General features: G+C 43.4%; 1 protein-coding gene across 1 annotated transcript; it reads left to right on the plus strand.

Annotated features, from left to right (window-relative positions):
* Positions 1–4,419: 4,419 nt before the first annotated feature.
* Positions 4,420–17,949, plus strand: TMEM40 (transmembrane protein 40). Its single transcript, XM_075714363.1, has 13 exons — positions 4,420–4,474; positions 7,676–7,732; positions 8,325–8,464; positions 9,056–9,209; positions 11,629–11,736; positions 12,604–12,657; positions 12,956–12,991; positions 14,437–14,469; positions 15,877–15,936; positions 16,237–16,308; positions 16,391–16,465; positions 17,223–17,285; positions 17,735–17,949. Exons 2-13 carry the CDS (start codon positions 7,684–7,686, stop codon positions 17,752–17,754), a joined length of 864 nt encoding a protein of 287 aa, XP_075570478.1. The 5' UTR covers positions 4,420–4,474; positions 7,676–7,683; the 3' UTR covers positions 17,755–17,949.
* The last annotated feature ends 2,238 nt before the right edge of the window (positions 17,950–20,187 follow it).

Here is a 20,187-nt window from a genome sequence, read left to right on the forward strand (position 1 = left end):
AAAATGGTTTTGAAAGGAGATGCTGCTTTATTCTGCGCAGGGTGCAAGGTGGAAGAATTCCACAAATCAAGCACACCAAGTTCAGATTCTATTCCCTTATTTATACATTGACTATACAATCTCCGCACCTTTCTAATACATAATCATTAACCTGTCTTCATGTGCTCATCTTCATTGGTTAACAGTTTACTCACATAGTCTTTAAAACTATAGTGTCTTTTTAATTCACTGCGCTTGCACAGGAAGAGTGTGTGGGGGGGTACTTGCTTCAGTCCTTAATCGGGTCGGTGGTCGCGATCTCCCCCTGCCCGAATTACCTCTTACCCAGTTTCTCCTACTTTGTGCATGCCCATTTGTTTTACCATCCCCTTATCTTTGAAAGCCAGCAACCAGCCACTTAGCCATCCTCCCTTCTCCCTTACATTTTGTCAGTGTAGCAAAATATGCATTACTTCACTACTACTCAAGGACTATATTTCATTAGTATAACAAGATCTACTACTTAAAGGCAACAGATGCAGACTATCATCTGTGTTAAATGTTAAACATTACATGTATATCAGGGTAGGTGAGACAAGGCACTTGAATAAGCACTTGTGGAAAACTAGTGAAACAGCCTGCTTAAAAAACCCCCAAACAACCCTAAACAAAAAAAAAAAAAAAAAAAAAGGAAAAGAAAAAAAATCAATGCATACCTACTACAGGAAGTATAAATTACTTTATCTGTGTCCCAGTCTCTCCAGAATCATCAGTACCTGAAGAGGAGAAGAAAGCAGAGGGAGGCTACGCACCTGCTCTGCCCACCCCCTCCTCAGGCAGCAACTGCACCAGGGTGAAACCCATCTGACAAATGACTAAACATGAGCACACCTTGTATAATCAATAGACACACTGTGCTATTGGAATGCCCCTAGTAGTCTCCTATGTCACCAGTTATTGCTCTTCACACGTGTTTTCGATTGCACAAACGTCATGCTTGGACAGAGGCAATGCTTGCTCAGAAAAAGGAACTCCTACACTAGGATGTAACACAAATCCCATTGAAGCCAAACCCAGAACTGTATTTTAGTCCAGCAACTGAAAGGTTGGGTTGCCTCTGGGAGGGTCTACAAGGAGCTCAGGAGGCCATGGGAGCTGGGGTGCTTCCTTAGGTGAGAATACTAGGGGCCAAAGGCAAGAGACCAGCCTAAGGCTTAACTAATTAATTATCTACCCAGGGGCAACTGTAGTGGGAAACACCAAGGTGAAAATGCCTGTTTCAGCGCAGCTGGTGTATGTTAGGTGCTGAGCCTCTGGGCTGGGCTTCTTTTTTCTGCTCTCGTGCACAGGAGAGGTCCCCCCCATCTTCCCCACTCTCTTGTTGCCTTCTGGCAAAGGCTGGCTGGGTCAGAAACCATCGTCTGCTAGTGAAGGAGCAGCTCCCCCAAACAGAAAACAGCTCTGGGGTGGCTTCAATTTAATGTGCTGAAGAAGTTACGTGCATCAGAGGTGGACAAGAAGGGCTCAGAGGAGAGCACCAATGGGCGTACTGCAGGTGTAGGACAACCAAAAAGGGCAGTGAGGATTACGAGGAAACTGTATCTCTTCCTCCTGCCAAAAAAAAGAGCATTAAACCCATAATCAAAGTAAATCGTTACTCTGAGTGACTGAGAGCGGGTAACTCTTGGCCTACACAGCGCAAGAGAGCCAGACCACACGGGTGCTGCGCAGCCAGGCAGTGAGGATTCAAAATTGGTCTCTAGCATGTGGGAAATCGCCCGTGGACAACTCAAGGATCTGAAAGACCTTTGTTTTTCAGGACTGTCCACCCTGATCTCTGATATTTGCTGTTATCAGAACTCAAGAGGCCATTAATAAGCATTACTAGTAGCAAAACAGATTGCAGTGAACCGTCAAAGAGAACCCCCGCTGTTTACCACCATTCCCTCAGGCTAATTAGAGACTGGAGGCTGGATCCAGCTTGGGCTGCTCCCTGTGGCTTTCTAAGAGCAAGCAGATAATGCACCCGGAATGACACTTAACCGTATAACAAACGGAGGATTTGCACCCACTCACTTATTATATGCCTTGCTGGAAAAGCACACCTAATTTGATAAAAATCTAACTTCCAGCTACGAAATCCAGAGAACTTTTGTACCTGGAAAAAGGTTCAGGTAGAAATCTATCGCAGGGTGCATGACGTGACCTGAGAGCCCCCTGCTCATAGTGAAAGCCAATGCTAGGCTGGGGAGGTTTGCTTGGGACATATAAAGATTTTCTTTGCCAAAACTAACTTAGGTATTGGGATTCCTGTCTGATACTAAGCAGATAAGCTTAGAACTAAGCATGCCCGAGGGCTGAGGACTGGCCCAAGCAGGGTGGACTGCCTGGATGTAAATGGCCAGCACTGCTCCTCACAACCTGGCTGGCCCCTGGCAATCAGTACAGGCTGCTCCACCTCATTCGTATCCCAAGCACCTGCAAGCACAGCAGGAGATCGTGCTGTTTTCAGGCTTATCACCTGGTCAGGGTGGTGTAAAGTCCTTTTCCCCAGCGGGGTAGCCGTGCCTGTTACCTACACAGGAGCCCTCAGAGACTTCATGTGCAGAGCAAAGAGCAGAGGAAGATTTTGAACATGGCTTAGCCTGTCATGCCTCGGTGAGCACATCTGTAACCCAGCGGTGGCTCTGCCTTTGCGTTTTCAGCACCCTCTCTGGGTGCTGGAGACAGGCATGAGGGACGGTGTCCCTCCCCTGTCAGCGGCCTGGCGACTCCATTGCAGGACACCGCAGCCCGGCGGCACAGGGACGCGGGCAGCACGCCTGCCTCAGCGATTTGGTGGGGGCCCTTCCTGCACCCCCCAGCCCAGGAGGCTGGGCCTGACCCTCATGCTGGCAATGTCCCGTGTCCTGATGAGAGCACGGTATGAAAACCACCTGTCTCCTTGCTCTCTGCATGGATATCCCCCCATGCTTCCCTCCCTGAGCCCGGGGATGCTCTGGGCAGGAGGGCAGCGTGCCTGGGCCTCCAAACCACCGTCATGGCATCCCCACTTGGCTCTATGGGAGCCCAGGGCCTTTCCCCTCAGAGAGGGATCCCTGGGCTGCCCCTCGGGTCCCAGACAGGCCAAACAAGCAGTCCTGGGCCACCAGCCCAAGCAGGGGCTGCACTGGAGCAGCCACGGGCAGGGCTGGGGGGTCCCAGCCAGTCAGGGCTGCTGATGCCCACGGCTCCCATCGCAGACAGGCTGGGAGGCCACCCAGCACCTGCCCCCGCGCTGCCGGGACTGGCCCTCAGCTGCCTTCCCCAGAGCTCGGGGACACGGAAAACACACAGCTCCTCCCGCCATGCCCGGAGCGCAACCGCCGGTGGCCAGAGGACATGGCCGGAGGATGCCGGGGAGCCGCTGCTGCTCTCGCTGTGAGTCAGGGCAGGACACGTGAGGCCCCAGCGCCGGCCCCGACGCCTGCCCGCCCGCCCGCATGCCCCGCGCCGGGATCCCGACCCACCTCACAGCCCTGCAGGTAAGTGCCGGGGAGGGGTTCGGGAGCTTCTCGTGACCGGGACCGAGGGTGTTTCGGGGTTGTGTCTTGGCTCTTGGTACACAGCTGGGTTGGCGATTTCTCCCCGAGGCATCACGACACTGTACGAGGGGTTGTGGTGCTGTGGGGGCAAGGCACAGGACTTCCCCGTAACCTCTATGTCTTCCTGACTGGACTTCTATGATTCCCCCCCCGCTCTAAAATCCTTGTGGCAACCCCCCCATTTTATGTGTAGAGGAAGATTTGTTTGCCTTGACTTTACTCAGACTAGAAACATGAGCTCTTTTGGCTTCTGATGAGCTCATTTTCTTCCCTTCAGAAGCTTTCCAACGCCCGCAGAAAGGAGCACACGGCATATACGGAGAAATACAACCCAGGTAATTTCAAATGGTGTATGTAAATGCGTACGGGAGCACTGCCATTATTTTACCAGCGCGGCTGGAAAACAGGCAGCAAACCACCCCAGGTTTGTGGGTGTAGGGCTGGCAGCAGCGCAACCAGCGTGCCTGGGCTTGCTGTGGAGCCGGGAGAGGAAGGAAGCGCTGGTGCTGTGGCAAGGGTCGGACAGGCTGTGCCTGCTCCCGGCTCACCCCCACGGGGACGGTCACACCGAGCCTGGGGAGCTGCCCTCCCCACGGTGACACGCACTCGCTGGGTCTCTCCACCTGCCTGTGTTCAAGGAAGCGGTAAAAAGTGAAAAGTCTTTGAGTTTTGCTACTTCTCTGTCGCATTTCAACTATATTTGACAACAGGAAGGCAAGCACACAAATAGCAGAATTATCTCACTGGTGGCATTGCCTGAGGGGACTAGAGTAGGAATGGTTTCAAACTGAGCCTGCGTGGATCAGTTTTTGTTGTCTCGCTGGAAGAAACTACCAGCTTTCACCACGGTCACAGCCCTCCAGGACATCTTCCTGTGGAACCAGCCACTAGGACCAACCTAACACTTGCAGGTGTGCTTTATTGAGTTTATTTGGTTTGGTTTGAGAGAAAGGCAGGGAGGGACTTAATGTTTATGTTTAAAATAAAGTTGAGCAAGACTTGGTGTCAGCATATAACTTAAAATGAAAGGTAAAAGTAGTTTCAAAGGGAAAAGGTTTCAGATTGCCTGATTTTTATCTTGAAGTCAAAACAACCTTATTGTACTTAATTACATTTTTTGCTATCCCATTGAACAATTTGACTTAGATATATTTCAGCAGCTAAGCAAAAAGTAGTGTATGGCAGTTCTTAGCCTCACTTTCCAAACAACTAGAAGTCTGACTCTACACACAAATTTTATTTTAACATGTTAAGAAGACCTCACTGCAATTAAGTTCTGATTTACCGTGGGGAAAGCAAGATGAGGTCTGTTGTTCATGTCATTTCCCAATGAGGTCATGGCCAGGCTGAAATGCCAGTGTATCATCATCCTTCTGTCATTATGAGGTGTAATCAACTAAATCACTTTTAAAGCATACAATAATTAAATGCATATACTTATCCTTTGTTTAGATCTGATTTTCTTTCCAAAAGAGCCACAGGGGAATTAATTGTCCATAGTCTACTTCCTTAGTTACATAAAGCTTGGTGACTGGGCTTAGCTGTGCTGGAGGCACAGAAAGGGAGGTGGGAGCAGACGCTGGCTGCTTCTGGATCCTCTTGTGGCATCCAGGTCTTTATCAGAGCGGGATGCGTAAGTGCACTTGGCAAATACGTTTCTGTTGCTGTTACAGCTGAGCAGGCCCGTCATTTGGACCAGCAAATGGACAGTGTTAAGGTAAATCAGTCTGATGGCAAATGAGGTTGACAGAGTCTCCTCTGCCTTCACTGTTGTATCTGCTCTTCCTTTGCGCATGGTGGGATGGATCTGCCAGTGCCTACCTGCTCGCTGTGTCTTTGGGATGACGCAAAGCTGGCATAAGGCAGCTGCTGTGACAGGTTCGTGTCACAGGAAGAGCAATGTGCCTTAAATGTGCCAATGAAAGCGGCCTTCACTAGGTATTAGGAGCTCCAAAGACAAACCTCCTGAATTTCACTCAACAGTAACATTTGTGGATATTTATAAGTATTTTTATGAAATGGAATTCATCTGTCAGAAAAGAAATGTTTATATTTAAAGTAATGTTCTTGCTTTAGGCCTGGTATTTCAACTGTGCAGTCCACAAAGAGGCCTAAAGGATTTAACTTACAAAAGCAAACACTGTTGCAAGGCTTAAGCTGAGTAAATAGGAAGGCACGAAAGATACTGAAAAAGGCTGAGAACCGTAGCTGGAGATGCATAACTGCACAGAAATTACATTCTTTATTGTGCGGCTGAGAACGAGTTTATCCAGGGCGTGGTATGCTGGGTTCCTGTATTTCATCATCAGCTGTTGCTTACCCGGGCAGAGAGGGCAGATGCGTTTCCTGCATTCCCTGTCGGGTGCTCAGAGTCTCACGTTGCCAGTGACTGTCACACAGCGCTGCTGCCACAGCTACAGCAGTGAAGGCTGGAAGTCGGGCAAGGTTTATGGGAGAGGTAAAAACTTTTGTTAGACTAATTAATAGAGTTCAAAGCTTGTTTGTCCAAAAGCTTGCCAGTTTCCAGGTATATCAGGTGGTTAAATAAAAGGTATTATCTGCCATTGTAGATGTCTTGCATAGACTCATCATGGGTAATAATTTCAAAGTGTTCTTAAAATATTATTTTTTTTTTTTCTCACAATAAACGTAGGAGGTAGGTAAGCAGCTTTCTGGGCTTGGCCTTTAAAAGTGATTAAAGAGGTTATGTAATTTTCCCAGAGCCAAAGAGCAAAACAGTGGCTAAAAAGAGTTTCAAACTAAGGACCTCATCACTTGAAGGACACTTGCAGCCTAGGAAAGGAAAAAGCCCCCAGAATCACCAACTTACTGAAAACATGGGACCTCGACTCTGGTTCTAAAGGAGGGATGGGTTTTGCAGCTACTTTGGAGTCGGTTTGTGTCTAATTTCCTCTATCTGAGAACTGACACACTAAGAAGTTGTTCTATTTCCAGAATTAAGATGTTTTTGCTTGTGTGTTATACTATCCTTCTGAAGATATTAACTGGACCTGTTTTAGATTTTGTATTAGAATATTTTTCTGACTGAAATGATGGTCTCTAGAGAACTGAAACTGCCTGAAGGAAAAGAAACAGTTTTCCATCTGGAAAATTTAACAGAAATACTTAGTTTTCAAACTGCTGACTTAAAAGTGTTTTGTTGAATGGACCCAAGTGTCATATTGTAAGAAAACCTGTGGGTATATAAACTGCTTTCCTATTGCACCCTGCATAGCAGAAACTGTACTTCAGGTTCCCCCAAAATCTTCCTTTGCATCTCTCAATACAACAGTGTTTTAGTTGAAATGCTGCATGAGGGCAGATGCAGTCAATGCAGGATGCCTGGACCACGGTTGTGGAGGCAACTGTTCAGAACCACAACCACCACAAAAAATGCATCATCAGAATAAAACAGCCTCAAAACAAAATTTCTGGGGCAAGTTTAGCAAAACAAAAGGAAACATTGGATTTTGGGGATGTCAGAATGTTTTGTTTCCATGGCAAATACCAGTAGGAAAGCTGGGATCAACACTTAAACATTTTTAATTCATAAATCTAAATTTAGCGGAAATTTCATAACAACTTGAGAAGAACAGGGGTTGAAGTGTCAAAGTCTTCTGTGAGACAAGGATTCCAAATCTTGCGGGGCTCTCCTATGATCTATTTCTACTATTCTCCACGGTTGGTACATTTTAAGTATAAGGATGTCAAACGTATGGAATAATCGTTCTGTTTTGTGAATGGAACAGGGCCTATTACGTTACTCACATCTGCAGTAAACAGTTAATTAGACACCTTGGTAGTTCTAAAAAAACAACAATGTGAATGATCAAGTCGGACTTCTTTTCGTTTTACTCATGATGATCAAATTTTTGTTCTTTCTTAACAACCAAAGGCTGTCCCAGCAAGACTCACTCAGAGGAGTGGAGAATGGGTCCCAGGAGGGTGAATGAATCATGATGTGAAACTGCCATTGCAACAGAGAAGTGATTTCAAAACTAAAGTGCCTAGAGATAGACGTCACATTTGCAGAAAATCAAGTGTAAGACAGAAAAATAGAGAAGGTCAAACGGCTCTGTTTCTAAATATGCCTTTTCTCCCCTTTCAAACAGGCACAGCAATGGAGAACTTGAATGTCCCATTCCCAGACCTTACTGAAGAACAGCAAGGTAAGGGTAGCACACAAAGATCAAAGCTTTGGCTCATTCACACTATACAACAGTGTTTGCTAGACTGGTCATGAGTTAATGAAACTTGTTTCCTCTGAAAACACACTCCATCCATCTCCTTGCTTGTAAAAGAGACAGCAGCAGTCAGTTCCCAGCTCTTCCACAGGCATCTCATCAGGCTTTGGGCATGTGTGGGAATTTAGATGCATGAAGGAGATTTTCCTGTGCGTCAAATGCCTAATGAGCTATCTCAATACCTTGGTATCCAGCCCTTTGTGTCTTTGTGCCTGTCTGTAGAATAGCATGGTCAGAATAAGCACCCGTTAAATAGCTAGGAATACTTCCCCTGCTTCTTTAACTGAGACAGTAGCATCACAGAGACACTGGTAATTTGTACAGACTATCGACATTTTTCTACTGATTTCTGGCCGACTGAGTTGCTTTATACAATACAGCACTACTCTCTTTCCTATATGCTAACATACTGTAGAGTCTGGTGTCTGTCACCATGCCTTCACCGAGCACCACAGGAACACTACCATGCAACCCACCTCTACTGCTTGCACAGTGATTTGCTCGTTTTTCTTCCCAGATGTTTTTCAGAGGGTTTTTACTGCTGATGCCAATTACTTGGAGAATCATGAGAAAATGAACCAGTCCTTCTGGGAATCACTTGTAAAATGTTTAGCCACCACTGACCCACCTATCCTGAATACTGAAGAAAAGAACAATGTAAGTTACTAAAGAAACATGCATCCTTTGTAAGACATTGTTATACAGAAATTTTTATACTTCTCTGATATACTTTGGGGAGAAAAAACATACAGTCCAATTATCTGATACGCTAAAACATATCTAAAGCATGCTAAATGCTGTAAAAGGGCACTTAGATAAATGAGACTCAGGTCACTTCATTGTTCTCCATGTGAAAAAATAACTGGCTTTGTATAAATTCCTCAGGATCAATTCAGCTCACTCAATGGCAGGACCATTGTTAGTGACATTTTGCTGTAAGGTACTGCAGAGATTGCATGTCCATTTTCAGACCCTATATTTCTCCAGCTCTTTAACTGTTAACCATTACACACCATGTTTCTCTCCCAGTTGACAGCTCTGCTCCGAGTGGCTGAGTTTACATTGTCTTTCCATCTGTGGCACTACTCTTTGTCGCTGATTTCCCCCTTGTATAGTAGGGGCAGGGGATTACATTTCCCACAGACGGGGTGAGATACGTCCATTTGTATAGCAGGGTATGTTTTTACAGTTTTTACAGGCCACGTCTTATTGGAAGGACTACTTGCTATTTACTTACCTTTCTTTCAGCTCCTCAACAGCTGCACTGTCCTGCCTGGAGGCTGTGCAGCCTGCCTGAAAGCCATAGAGAAGAAAGGAGTCAGGGCAATGGCTGTTCTTTACCTCTTGCTGAAGACAACCAACCCATCTGGATATAGGCAGCTGCCCAGCTCCAAGGGAAAGGGTGAGTCCTACCTGGCTGCTCGTCAGCTGCTTTGTTAAAATTACTGCAGTGCCAGTGGGACTTGACACCAGTTTGAAAACGCTGATATATGCTTGTGTTATCCCAAATAGGGCTCATTTACCCAGTGTGCGGTAAGCCAATCTTCACACACTGAGATGAGATATTGTTTTATTTCATTTCTGCACAGAGGTGGGTGCTAGGTGGTAATTCCACAAAGCTAGCACACCGACCAAAGTTTTCTCTAACTTTTATACGTTACAATTAACACACCACACCTATCTACTACATAATCATTAAATTAGTTAAGCATACTTGTCTCTTACTGGTTCATATCTTCTTTGCTTACATTTAAAGGTACAGTATGATTTTAACTTGCTATGCATGCTCTAGGAGAGCGTGGGATGGGGGGGGGTAGTCTTTCTAGTTTTTAATTGAGTCGGTGGTTGCAATCTCCCCCTGCCGAAATTACCTTTCCCCTACTTTCCTTCTTGGCAGATCCTTGGTAACTCTTCATGGTTTACTAGTCAAGACAATAATACATCACATTGTGTCCTGTTCCTGGACAATTTGTCATTAGCAATCTATTAACCAAAGAAAAGCATAGATAGGGTAGGGCTTTACAATGGACATTCTATAGTAGCACCATTTTTTGATAACACTTGGAAGTGATTATTAGTGAACAACTAAAATGTCTACAAATACTGCTTAGAAAATTCAGTTAGGTATGGTGATAATGGGAGCCAAAGATAGTATTTTACTTCAGTTTGATTTGGCTTCTTCTAGGGAAAAAAAAACTTGTGTGTTTAGGGAGAGAGGATGTCCTGGGATGATGATGCCAAAGAAATTTCTCTGACTTAAAGTGGTGCCCCAGTTTTTCCTGTCTAGCTGGATTCATGACACCCAGGACACTTTTTTGCATGCCTGGACCTCTGATAGTACTGATAAGAAATCAGAGCTGAGCCACTGAAAAGATTTTTGCAAATGACCCTAGCAGCACATGTAGCAGTTAACTGAAAGGAGTGGATAGAAGATGCCACTTAGGGTGCTCAACCTGGCAACAAGCTACAAATAGACTCTACTGCACTTCTCATTTGCCCAGTTGTGCAATAAGAAACTAAGTGTAGTTCCACAGGGTCCACAGAGTCATTAATTGTCTTTAATAGATCACAGAGCTGCACTCACTTAAGATGACCTTGAATTTAACTGGAGACCCTCAAGGAGATCCTGTTCCTGCCTTGATCAAACATGTTCATGAAGGGGAGAGACCTCCCAGCCCGGAGAGCAGCCCAGCATTGGTCATCTGTCAGAGTAGTAAAGTTTGTCACAGCAGGGCCCCCCCTTCCCGCCCTTGTACAGCGAGCAGCATCGAGCAGCCGGGGGGAATGATGTCTAGCTGCATATGTCCAAATATTACAACTAATAATGAAGAGATGGACAGACCCACCAGCCTTCAGCACAGAGCTGAATTTGAAGCCGTTAAGAATCATCTGCAACTCCAGCCACACAAGCCAGGAGCACTTCCCTGCCTGGCCCAGGAGTCAGCATCCTGCAGGCTTCTCCTGCACGGTGATTTGGCCTAGCTGGCTTTGAGCGCTTTGCTTTTATGCCACAAGAGGGTGCTGGCACTGCGGCAAAAACACATGGAACCCAGCAGAAATCACAGGGGTGAAGGAAGAAGTAGCCCAGGGAAGGGTGAGCAAGAATTCTCCAGCTAAAGCATCTTTCAGCTGCACCTGCTATTGCTTCAGGGAGTGGGATTTTCACAGGGGTAGCATTGTGGGCAAATTAAAGGCCAGAATATGAAATTTTAGGCATCTACCACAACCATTTAAGAAAGTCTAAACAGTAGTCATAGAATCATAGAATCATTTAGGTTGGAAAAGACCTTTAAGATCATCCAGTCCAACCATTAACCTAACATTACCAAGTCCACCACTAAACCAATTAAGGGTAGACTAGCAACCCCACACCTCCTGGCTTGGTGGGTGGATCATTTATAATGAAAGTAAAAACTGGGAATCATTAAGATTGGAAAGGACCTCTAAGATCATCATTCCAATCATCAACCCAACACCACCATGCCCACTAAACCATGTCCCAAAGTGCCACGTCTACCCACATTTTGAACTCTTCCAGGGATGGTGACTCCACCACCTCTCTGGGCAGCCTGTTCCAATGCTTGACTACCCTTTCCATGAAGAAATTGTTCCTAATATCCAATCTAAAGTCTATACAACGCTTTCGTTTGTAATGCTTTGTACTACTCCTTGTGTGCAAAAAACCACAGCTGAAATAAGACTAAGGGTCTGACTTCCTGTCAGATAACATTTAATAAAGCATAGTGAAATCTGTCATTGTAAAAGAGAGAAAATGTAAATAGTTGTTTCTAATATTTTTTCTCTATATATAAAACAAACAGATGAAAAATTGAAACTCCTGAAGAGATTGGAAAGGAATCTCATGCTTTCACCAGGGGAAGAAAAGGCTGAAAACTCATCCCATGAGTCCGTGGATGAAGATACACAAGGTAAAGAGGATTTATTTTATTTTTCCCTGATACATAATTTAGTCTGTGTTTTCATAGATACACATAGGAGACTTGCAGCAATTCAGTAGCAATTCTGCAGAACTCTGAAAAAAGTAAGAAACTGTGCAAAAGAGAGAACATAGAAAATAATCAGTACAGATTCATTATCAGCAAAATAGTGGCTGCCTCCTACTCTTGTGGAAGTTGGAGGTTTCAAAAACGTAGAAATCTGCTGCAAGATTTCTTCCCAAATAAAATATAACTTCTATGATCTTCAGTGCGTTTATGGTCTGAAGCCTGTGCTATAGCAGGAGGCAAAGAATAGTCAATGTACAGTAGTAGCTGGCAATGCTATAGTACTTCTTTATCATTTCTTTTCTTATTAGCAAACATCAACAGTGTATCAATAGTCACTTTGGCTGCTGCTAGACCATTTCATTCATAGAAAATGAGAGATGCTAAGAGGTGACAGGCAACATGGAAATGACAACGCTGATACTGGCTTATTCTGTTACAGAAAGCCACTAGCTGATTAAGATCAAATGAGTTGCATTTAGAAATAATTTTTTCAAACTAATTAGCAGTGCTGATGATGTATGTGTTTATAATAAGAATTTTCTCCCCACACCCCTTTACACAAATTATTCCAGCTTCAGATTTTGCTGTTTTTCTTCTATTCAGCCAGCTTTGAAGAGAGCTGTGAGGCAAAAGCAGCTAATAATGATCCTTGCATTTCAAAGCCTTGATTTTTACCTATATATCCCATGGCCATTATTGTATTATGAGCAAACAACTACAGTGCTGTTGTTTCTGATACTGCTGGCACATTTTTCTTTAATCTGATGAAAAAACGCTTTCTCTATCCAGACAGTGACGGGGAAGATTTAGGAAGCCAGAAGACTGAAAGCCAATTACTTGGAGGTAGGACAAAGTGACAACAATATTGGTTTTCACTAAAGACAACCAATATAAACCAAAAAAAGGGATAATTTCTGGCATTCTTTGGTTTGACTTTTGAACAAATGTATATTAACATGTATAGATGTAGGAAAATGACCAGAATTCAGCTGTAGGAAAGGCATTTCCTACAAGATGAAGCTCAAGTAATACTAACACTCAGCCATGCCCTCTGCTTAGAGTTGAGTTGCTTAGGACTGGCAGCAAGATATGTGTACTTATTATGGATATTAATCTATATCATCTTTGCATAATATTTCAGGCATGCCAGCAGAGGTTGTTCCCTACAGAGATTCAGGTAAGTGCACCCAGATAACCTCATCCTGCTGGAAGGAAGACTGTACCTGCAGTTTCTTCTTTCTGACATGGTTATATATCAAAAAATAACCCCCTGGCTGTAAATCCATTGGTTTCCAGTTAGTCTGGTGTTGCACCTGGGCATGGTGCAAACGTTTTGTTGCAAGCTTGTCATGGTGGCTGATAGCAGGTGATTTGTACAAGGCTTTCTAGCAGATTAACCCATTTTTTTTTGTAGGCCTGCCAGGTTCTCACAAGATCGGCTCACATCAGTTGTCTTCCTTCTTAGGGGAAAACCCAGCAATTCTACTGGGCAACTATTCAGTCTTTCCCAAGAAATCTGGGCAGTTTTCAGCATTCCCTGCAGCCCCCTATCTCCTGCTGAACAGGAATGCAAGATTGGGAGGGAGCTGGAGCCCGGTTTCTGCAAGACAGTGGTACTCAGCTCTGAATGCCTTCCTCGCATAGCTCAGAGCACAGAGCATTCCCCAATAGAAGACGCTAGGTGAAAGCCAAATGACAAGCAACAGAGGAACAGTACCAGCTGGGCAGCTAGAACAGACATTCAATCTAAAGGCAAATTTCTTTTTATCAGGCACTGCTGAGCAGCAGCAGAACAGATGTAAAAAGCCCATAGTAGGAAATCTTCAATGGCTTGATTGCATTACCGACCTCACCCCTCCCACTCCCAGGCCAATGCCACATTCATTAGTTATGAGAGGCAGACAGCCCAACAGACTGGCCTTTTTGAGAGGACACGTGCTCAACCACTTTTCTTCTGTGGAGCGGGGAAGAGTTGCTGTGACTTGGACTGTTTCAGCTGAGGACAGAGTTGGGAAGAAGATGTAAGTTGCAGCATAAACCCTGGGGGAGGTTTTTGAGTTACCTATCCCCAAGGAGCTACCTAAAATATGAGAGCAGAGGAATACATTGTAATACAATATTCTGCCCACATTGCCAGGTGCAGGAAGTGGATTACAGTACTTTTCCATTTGGCCTCTCCACCTCTCACCATGGCCTTTGTTGCTTCAGTTCTAGATTACTTCAGTACAGCAGACTGACACACGGAGAATATTTAGCTAGTGGAGGACACCATGCCTACTGCACTGGACAGGTTCAGGTGGTACACACGTGCAGCACTTATGATCCCAGCTCTGCTTGGTTCTAGCTTCAGTTCTAGCAACTGATTATTAACACAGAGGCCATCAATCTTCTACTGCCCAGCTATTTCAAAGAACCTGGGATCACTGTGAATAGTCAGTTTTATTGTTCTCTGTTCTTGGCCCTTTTAACTTCCTTCATTTCCTGGCACTTTCAAATATTGTTTTGTCTATACTGAGTCACCAAATAGGTAAATACTTGCTGTGTGTTAGTGCTCATAATGGTGGGAAACAATATATTTGTATTTTTACCATTCAAAAATAATAAAACTATGTTGCCTTTCAGAGATTACCAGAAGAGAAGATTCAGTTGCAGATGGTAAATACAAACAAGCAAACAGAAGTCTGTCTTGTGGATGCTTTCAGGCCTGAGTTTTGCTTACTGTTGATAGCTATACCAGCTCCTTGATACCTAATCAAAAAGTGGAAATTTAAGAACAGTTATTAAAATGCACTGTAATGCTTTAGTAGAAAAACTACTCTGCAAGTAGTTCCATGATACGAAGTTACAATGGGACTGTTGCATTTAGGAGGCAGAGTAATACAAAACAGACACTTGCCAAGTATGAATTGATGCTCTGATAAATTCTGCATCTATAGATCATTTGTACAACTGCACAGAGGAACATTTGTGAGTCAGAATAGTGCAATGCTATGTTAACATTAATAATTAAATAACTAGGTTTGTGCCCAAATAAGAACTTGATCAATCCAGAATGCTGAAAGAATCAAAAATGTGACTCTACTATCAGGTGACCCAGAACAGAATTTCTTGGCAAAGTTTAGTTGTTTCATGGTTCAAAAGCACAAGAGCAAAAATCTGTAGCTCATTTGGATTACATTTCCAGTACCCTCCTGTTACATCTTTAGAGAAAATTAAATTCACTGCCAAGCAGTGGTTGCCTGGATGCGCAGCCCAATGTACGTGAAATCAGCATCTAAAACTTGTGATGAATCAGCTCCCAAAGGCTTACATGCAGCAGACTGCCTAGGGGGTCTTCTCAAGAGATCAACAAACAAAAAAGGAAAAAAAAACCCCTTCTGCTTTGAACACGTCATTGGAAATCTGGTAAAATATTCAGCAATTTGTGACAATATGATCTGAGAAAGAACAGAATTTGGCAACTCTGCTCACAACTAGCATAGAGCAAAATGCTCTCTATTTAAACCTCTAAAAATATCTAGCTTGTTCTTACATTGTTCTTTCTATATCAGTATAGCTAGCTATAGGAGACTAATTGTCAGCTACAGTTCTTAATTTGGGAGGTACAGAAATACTTTGACGTCAGGCTTGAGTAGATTGATGGTACTCATACACTTAGTAATGAAGACGGTTATATTATTGTAGTTGTGATTGTGCAAAGCACCCAAGAATCAAACTGAAGCTCCCTTGTACTACTGCTTTACTCCCCCACTGTAATTCTGAGACTACTGATTGTCCTAGACTAGATAGAAAAGACCCGGAGTGCTTTAAAACAATTCTGTATTGTTAATGCAACCATCTGATTATGCTTTTTTTTTTTTTTTTTAAAACCCTGCTCTTTTTGGGATGATTTTAAAATTGCTGATTTGATCTTTCTGAAAGGCTTGCAGATCCTTCCTTTGAACAAACAGTTTCACTTATATTCTGTTCTGAGAGTCTATTTCAGATACAAAAAGGGAAATAAACTTAAAACTCCTTAATTTCAAAGTTCCATGGCAATAAAAGATGTTTCTTTTTTTGTAGTAAATGAGAACACTCGCCTCCATGAGTGGACAGTACGGTGGATGGGCATACGGAAGGATGGTAATTTTTTTTAATCTTCTTTTTAAATTCAAATGATGTCAACCCTGTTGAACCTTCTCTGGTTCAAAACCACTTTTTTTTCCCCCCTGAGTACTTTGTTGAAATGCATCAAGGCTTCTTGATGAAAATCATCAAAACTTCTCGTAACAACTTGTGTGCATGTATATTTTGCAGTTGAGTCTACCATATGAGACATCTCATAGAAATAGACTTTATTTGCTGAGCGATACACTGTACCTTAAGGTGTATTCATAAGAGTGATGCCTGCGGTTATGACCTAATTTTCCTTCTCTATTTCAGATGAATTCTTTCATTTTGTCATTCTTTGCTTTGCAATTGGAGCTTTACTAATTTGCTACTACTACTACAAAGGTAAGGCAAGATGTCAATAGAAGGATAAATTGTTGCACACTAGAAAAATGAACAAAATCAAACATTTATTTTGTTGCCTTAGACTGGACTATTTCTCTTGGAATTGGTCTAATCACCTTTGCTTCCCTGGAAACCACTGGGATATACTTTGGTCTGGGTAAGTGTATCTACAGCAGCCAGCTCTGTATCAACACTTAAGGATACAAGGTCACACAGTCATTAAACTATGCAAGTCTATAAAACTGCTAGTGCTGAGATTCTGTAAATCATCACGTAACTATCCCGTAACATCTCATTCACAGTCACACAGTGTGGCTGGAGACAGACATGCCTTAGTAGCACCGAAGGGATAGGTTGACTCATTTTTCGTTCTCAATGATCACAAGACCCTGCGTCACCTCTTTCTGCAGCAATGGCCGAATGCTAAGTTGCCATGACAATGCATAATTTTAGCAGCAGGCAGTCTTCCCAGATGCACTCTGTAAGGTGCTGCACAATCAGGCTGCCATTCGTTCCCCTGGGACTGAGGCAGCTCAACACCCTGAGGAAGAGCTCTCAGCAGAACCTAGATGGCGGAAGCTACTGAATGATACTAAAAAAAAGGCTTTCTTGGCAATCCCTAGGGATGTCACAGGAAAGGTGCAACTAGCAGCAAGTTATAGCTTCCCAGCTGAGAACACAAGTCTCCTTTGTACTCCTGTGCTAATATTTTTGGTAGGTTGTAGATGGTCCTCTCAGGAATCAGCCTTGTCACTACCTTGTTATTAATGATATCGCAAAAGTGCTTGTTTAAACAGTAATCTTGGGTTCATTAATATTGCAGGTGTCAGTGTTTGGGTTTGCCATTTTTCTATTTTTAATGTTTTATGTTGCTATCTGGCTCATCTTGAAAAAATGTTTGTTTTCACAATTAGTGTATCGAATTCGGAGTGTACTCGACAGTTTTGTTCCTCTGATTGACAAATTCAGGCCAACAGGTAATAGTGATCTTCTTACTGACTGCATGCATATTCCCTATACCTTCCCGAGTACTTCATTTTGGTCAAGTCTTAAGACTAACTCCTCTAAATTACAATTTCCAATCTTCTTTTCTTAATTAAAAAATTACTACAGTTCATTACAGCTGCTTGGGTTTGAAAATGAATTATTCTTGACTCTTTCCATGTGGCAGAGCATTTTCACGTTTTTAATACTCTGCCCTGTATGGGGTATTAACTATTTCCTGACAATGTCTGAATAAGAATTCTATAGCTCAATTAAAAATTCAGGGAGTGGGGGTAGGCTTCTCTTGCCAGGTCTTCAGACTCCAGGCTCATGTTTATCTGTGTTCACAAAAACAAAAATACAAAGAATGCTGAAAAGCTGCATAGATACATGACAATTTGAAAACAGTAGTCCTGACAGTCGTCTTTTCTTCATCATGCAGGTATGAGGAAAGCTGCATAGGAGGAGTATTTCAGGAGAGTTCCACAAAACCCTGCTGTCTGAATTTCTGCTATTAAAAGAACTGCTTTATGAGGCAAACATAAAAACGTAATGGCTAATGTGGAATATTGAAATGTTAAACTATAGAAAGACATAATTCCCTCCCCTCAAAAATAAAGCTGAAACTGTGTTACAGGGTCCCATTCTTTCTTCTGAAGTGATTCGTGGTTCAGCAGAGCTCATGAGACAATCTAGATGTAGGTTTCTATTTAATTCCATTAAATATAAACACATTGTCCTTCCCTCCCCCATGCAACCATGTTAGTCTGCCTATGGCATATCACAATCAACAAAATGACCAATATTATCCTCCGCTGGTTCTGGATGTTTCAGTAGGAATCTTGGCAATCACAAAGCCACCTCCTCTTCACCCCTTGTGATGCTGCAAACCAGGCAAACACCAGCTGCTTGCTTACACAGTTGAGCCCCAACAGTGCAATAGCACTGAAGCAGATTAATTTATTGTGGCAGAACTCAATATAGTGGGTGTATAATGATTTCACCCAGTGAGAGCTGGGTGAGATTTTACATGCAGTGACATAATGGTGTAGTAATGAGATTATTAACAGCAGCAAGTTTCATCTCTTCTTCTGAGGGGAAAAATAAAGTTCTTGATTTGACTCATCCCCCAACATTTTTCTTTCTTTGAGCAAAATAAAGTGCAACTTCGACATTCCTTTCATTTTATAGGGACATGTTACACATTATTTATGTAGGGCCAATGCAATCATAAGCAGACTGCAAAAAAGGGGATACCTTTAAATTTGTAGTAAAACTGTAAGGTCTTCATTCCCTGTTGTGGTTTAGCCCGGCAGGAAGCTAAACACCACACAGCCATTAGCTCACTCGCCCCCTCCCCAGTGGGATGGGGGAGAGAATCGGGAAAAAAAAAAAGTAAAATTCATGGGTTGAGATAAAGACAGTTCAATAGGACAGAAAAAGAAGGGAACAACAGTAATAATAATATACAAAATAAGTGGTGCACAATGCAATTGCTCACCACCCAGCCAGTCCCTGAGCAGCGATCGCTGCCCCCCAGCCAACTCCCCCCAGTTTCTATACTGAGCATGACACCATATGGTATGGAATAGCCCTTTGGTCAGTTTGGATCAACTATCCTGGCTGTGCCCCCTCCCAGTTTCTTGTGCACCTGGCAGAGCATGGGAAGCTGAAAAGTCCTTGACTAGTGTAAACACTACTTAGCAACAACTAAAACACCAGTGTGTTATCAGCATTATTCTCATACTAAATCCAAACCACAGCACTATGCCAGCTACGAGGAAGAAAATGAACTCTATCCCAGCTGAAACCAGGACATACCCGTAGAAGGATGAAGGCATCAGATCAGACAGAAAGCACAACAGAACATGAAACTAAGGAAATGTAGATCTAAAAGTCATTAGCCCAAACAGCCCAGAGCTTTAGAGAAGCAATTTCAAGCTTTGCTCAAAAAATTAAAACACTTACTTTTTAGTTGTATATAGTTTTAAATCTTAAGCACCAGTGTCAATCATTCTTGCGTGTTGCAGTTCCATTTGCACATCCAGAAATATCAGCAATTGTATGCAGGCCTGTACCAACACAGCACAGCAGTTACCTAACATGTCAGGGTTAAATTAAGCAATAAGGATGAATACAAGTTATTTTGTAATATTTATATTCTCATATACATGTACTATTTACATGTCTTTCTAGAAATAGTCTGTCATACCAAAATACTGTATATTTTGTGTTGTTAGTCTGCAAATAAAGTCTTGCCTAGACCAGTGTAGTGTTAATGTCAAATGGCGTTTGGGTGAACTGAAAACTATGCATAGTCACCCTGCTCTGATGAAAATTGCTTTTTTCCCTTCCTCTGCTGTGTAACGTCTTTCTGAAAGTAATTTGTGGAAGATAAGAAACATATACCAGGGGATCAGGCCCAGCCAGCATGGGTTCATGAAAGGCAGGTCCTGCTTGACCAACCTGATCTCCTTCTATGACCTGGTGACCCGCCTGGTATAGAATCATAGAATCATAGAATCTGATTGGTAGATGATGGAAAGGCTGTGGATGTCATTTACCTGGACTTTAGCAAAGCCTTTGACACAGTCTCCCATAGCATTCTCCTTGGGAAGCTGGACAGGCGTACTCTTCGCTGGGTAAAAAACTGGCTGGGTGGCCAAGCCCAGAGAGTAGTGGTAAATGGAGTTAAGTCCAGCTGGCGACGGGTCACAAGCGGTGCTCCCCAGGGCTCAGTTTTGGGGCCAGCCTTGTTTAACACCTTTATCAACAATCTGGATGAGGGGATCGAGTGTGCCCTCAGTAAGTTTGCAGATGACACCAAACTGGGTGGGAGTGTCGATCTGCTGGAGGGTAGGATGGCCCTGCAGAGGGACCTGGACAGGCTGGACC

Source organism: Pelecanus crispus, chromosome 7, assembly GCF_030463565.1.
Source record: "Pelecanus crispus isolate bPelCri1 chromosome 7, bPelCri1.pri, whole genome shotgun sequence".
NCBI lineage: Eukaryota > Metazoa > Chordata > Aves > Pelecaniformes > Pelecanidae > Pelecanus > Pelecanus crispus.

What these genes read in the sequence shown, in the direction of transcription:
- TMEM40 (XM_075714363.1), top strand. Translation starts at nt 7,684, where the DNA reads ATGGAGAACTTGAATGTCCCATTCCCAGACCTTACTGAAGAACAGCAA. An exon ending in ATACTGAAGAAAAGAACAAT is followed by an intron (nt 8,465 to 9,055) that starts GTAAGTTACTAA and finishes CCTTTCTTTCAG; the next exon opens with CTCCTCAACAGCTGCACTGT. An exon ending in TTGCTACTACTACTACAAAG is followed by an intron (nt 16,309 to 16,390) that starts GTAAGGCAAGAT and finishes TTGTTGCCTTAG; the next exon opens with ACTGGACTATTTCTCTTGGA.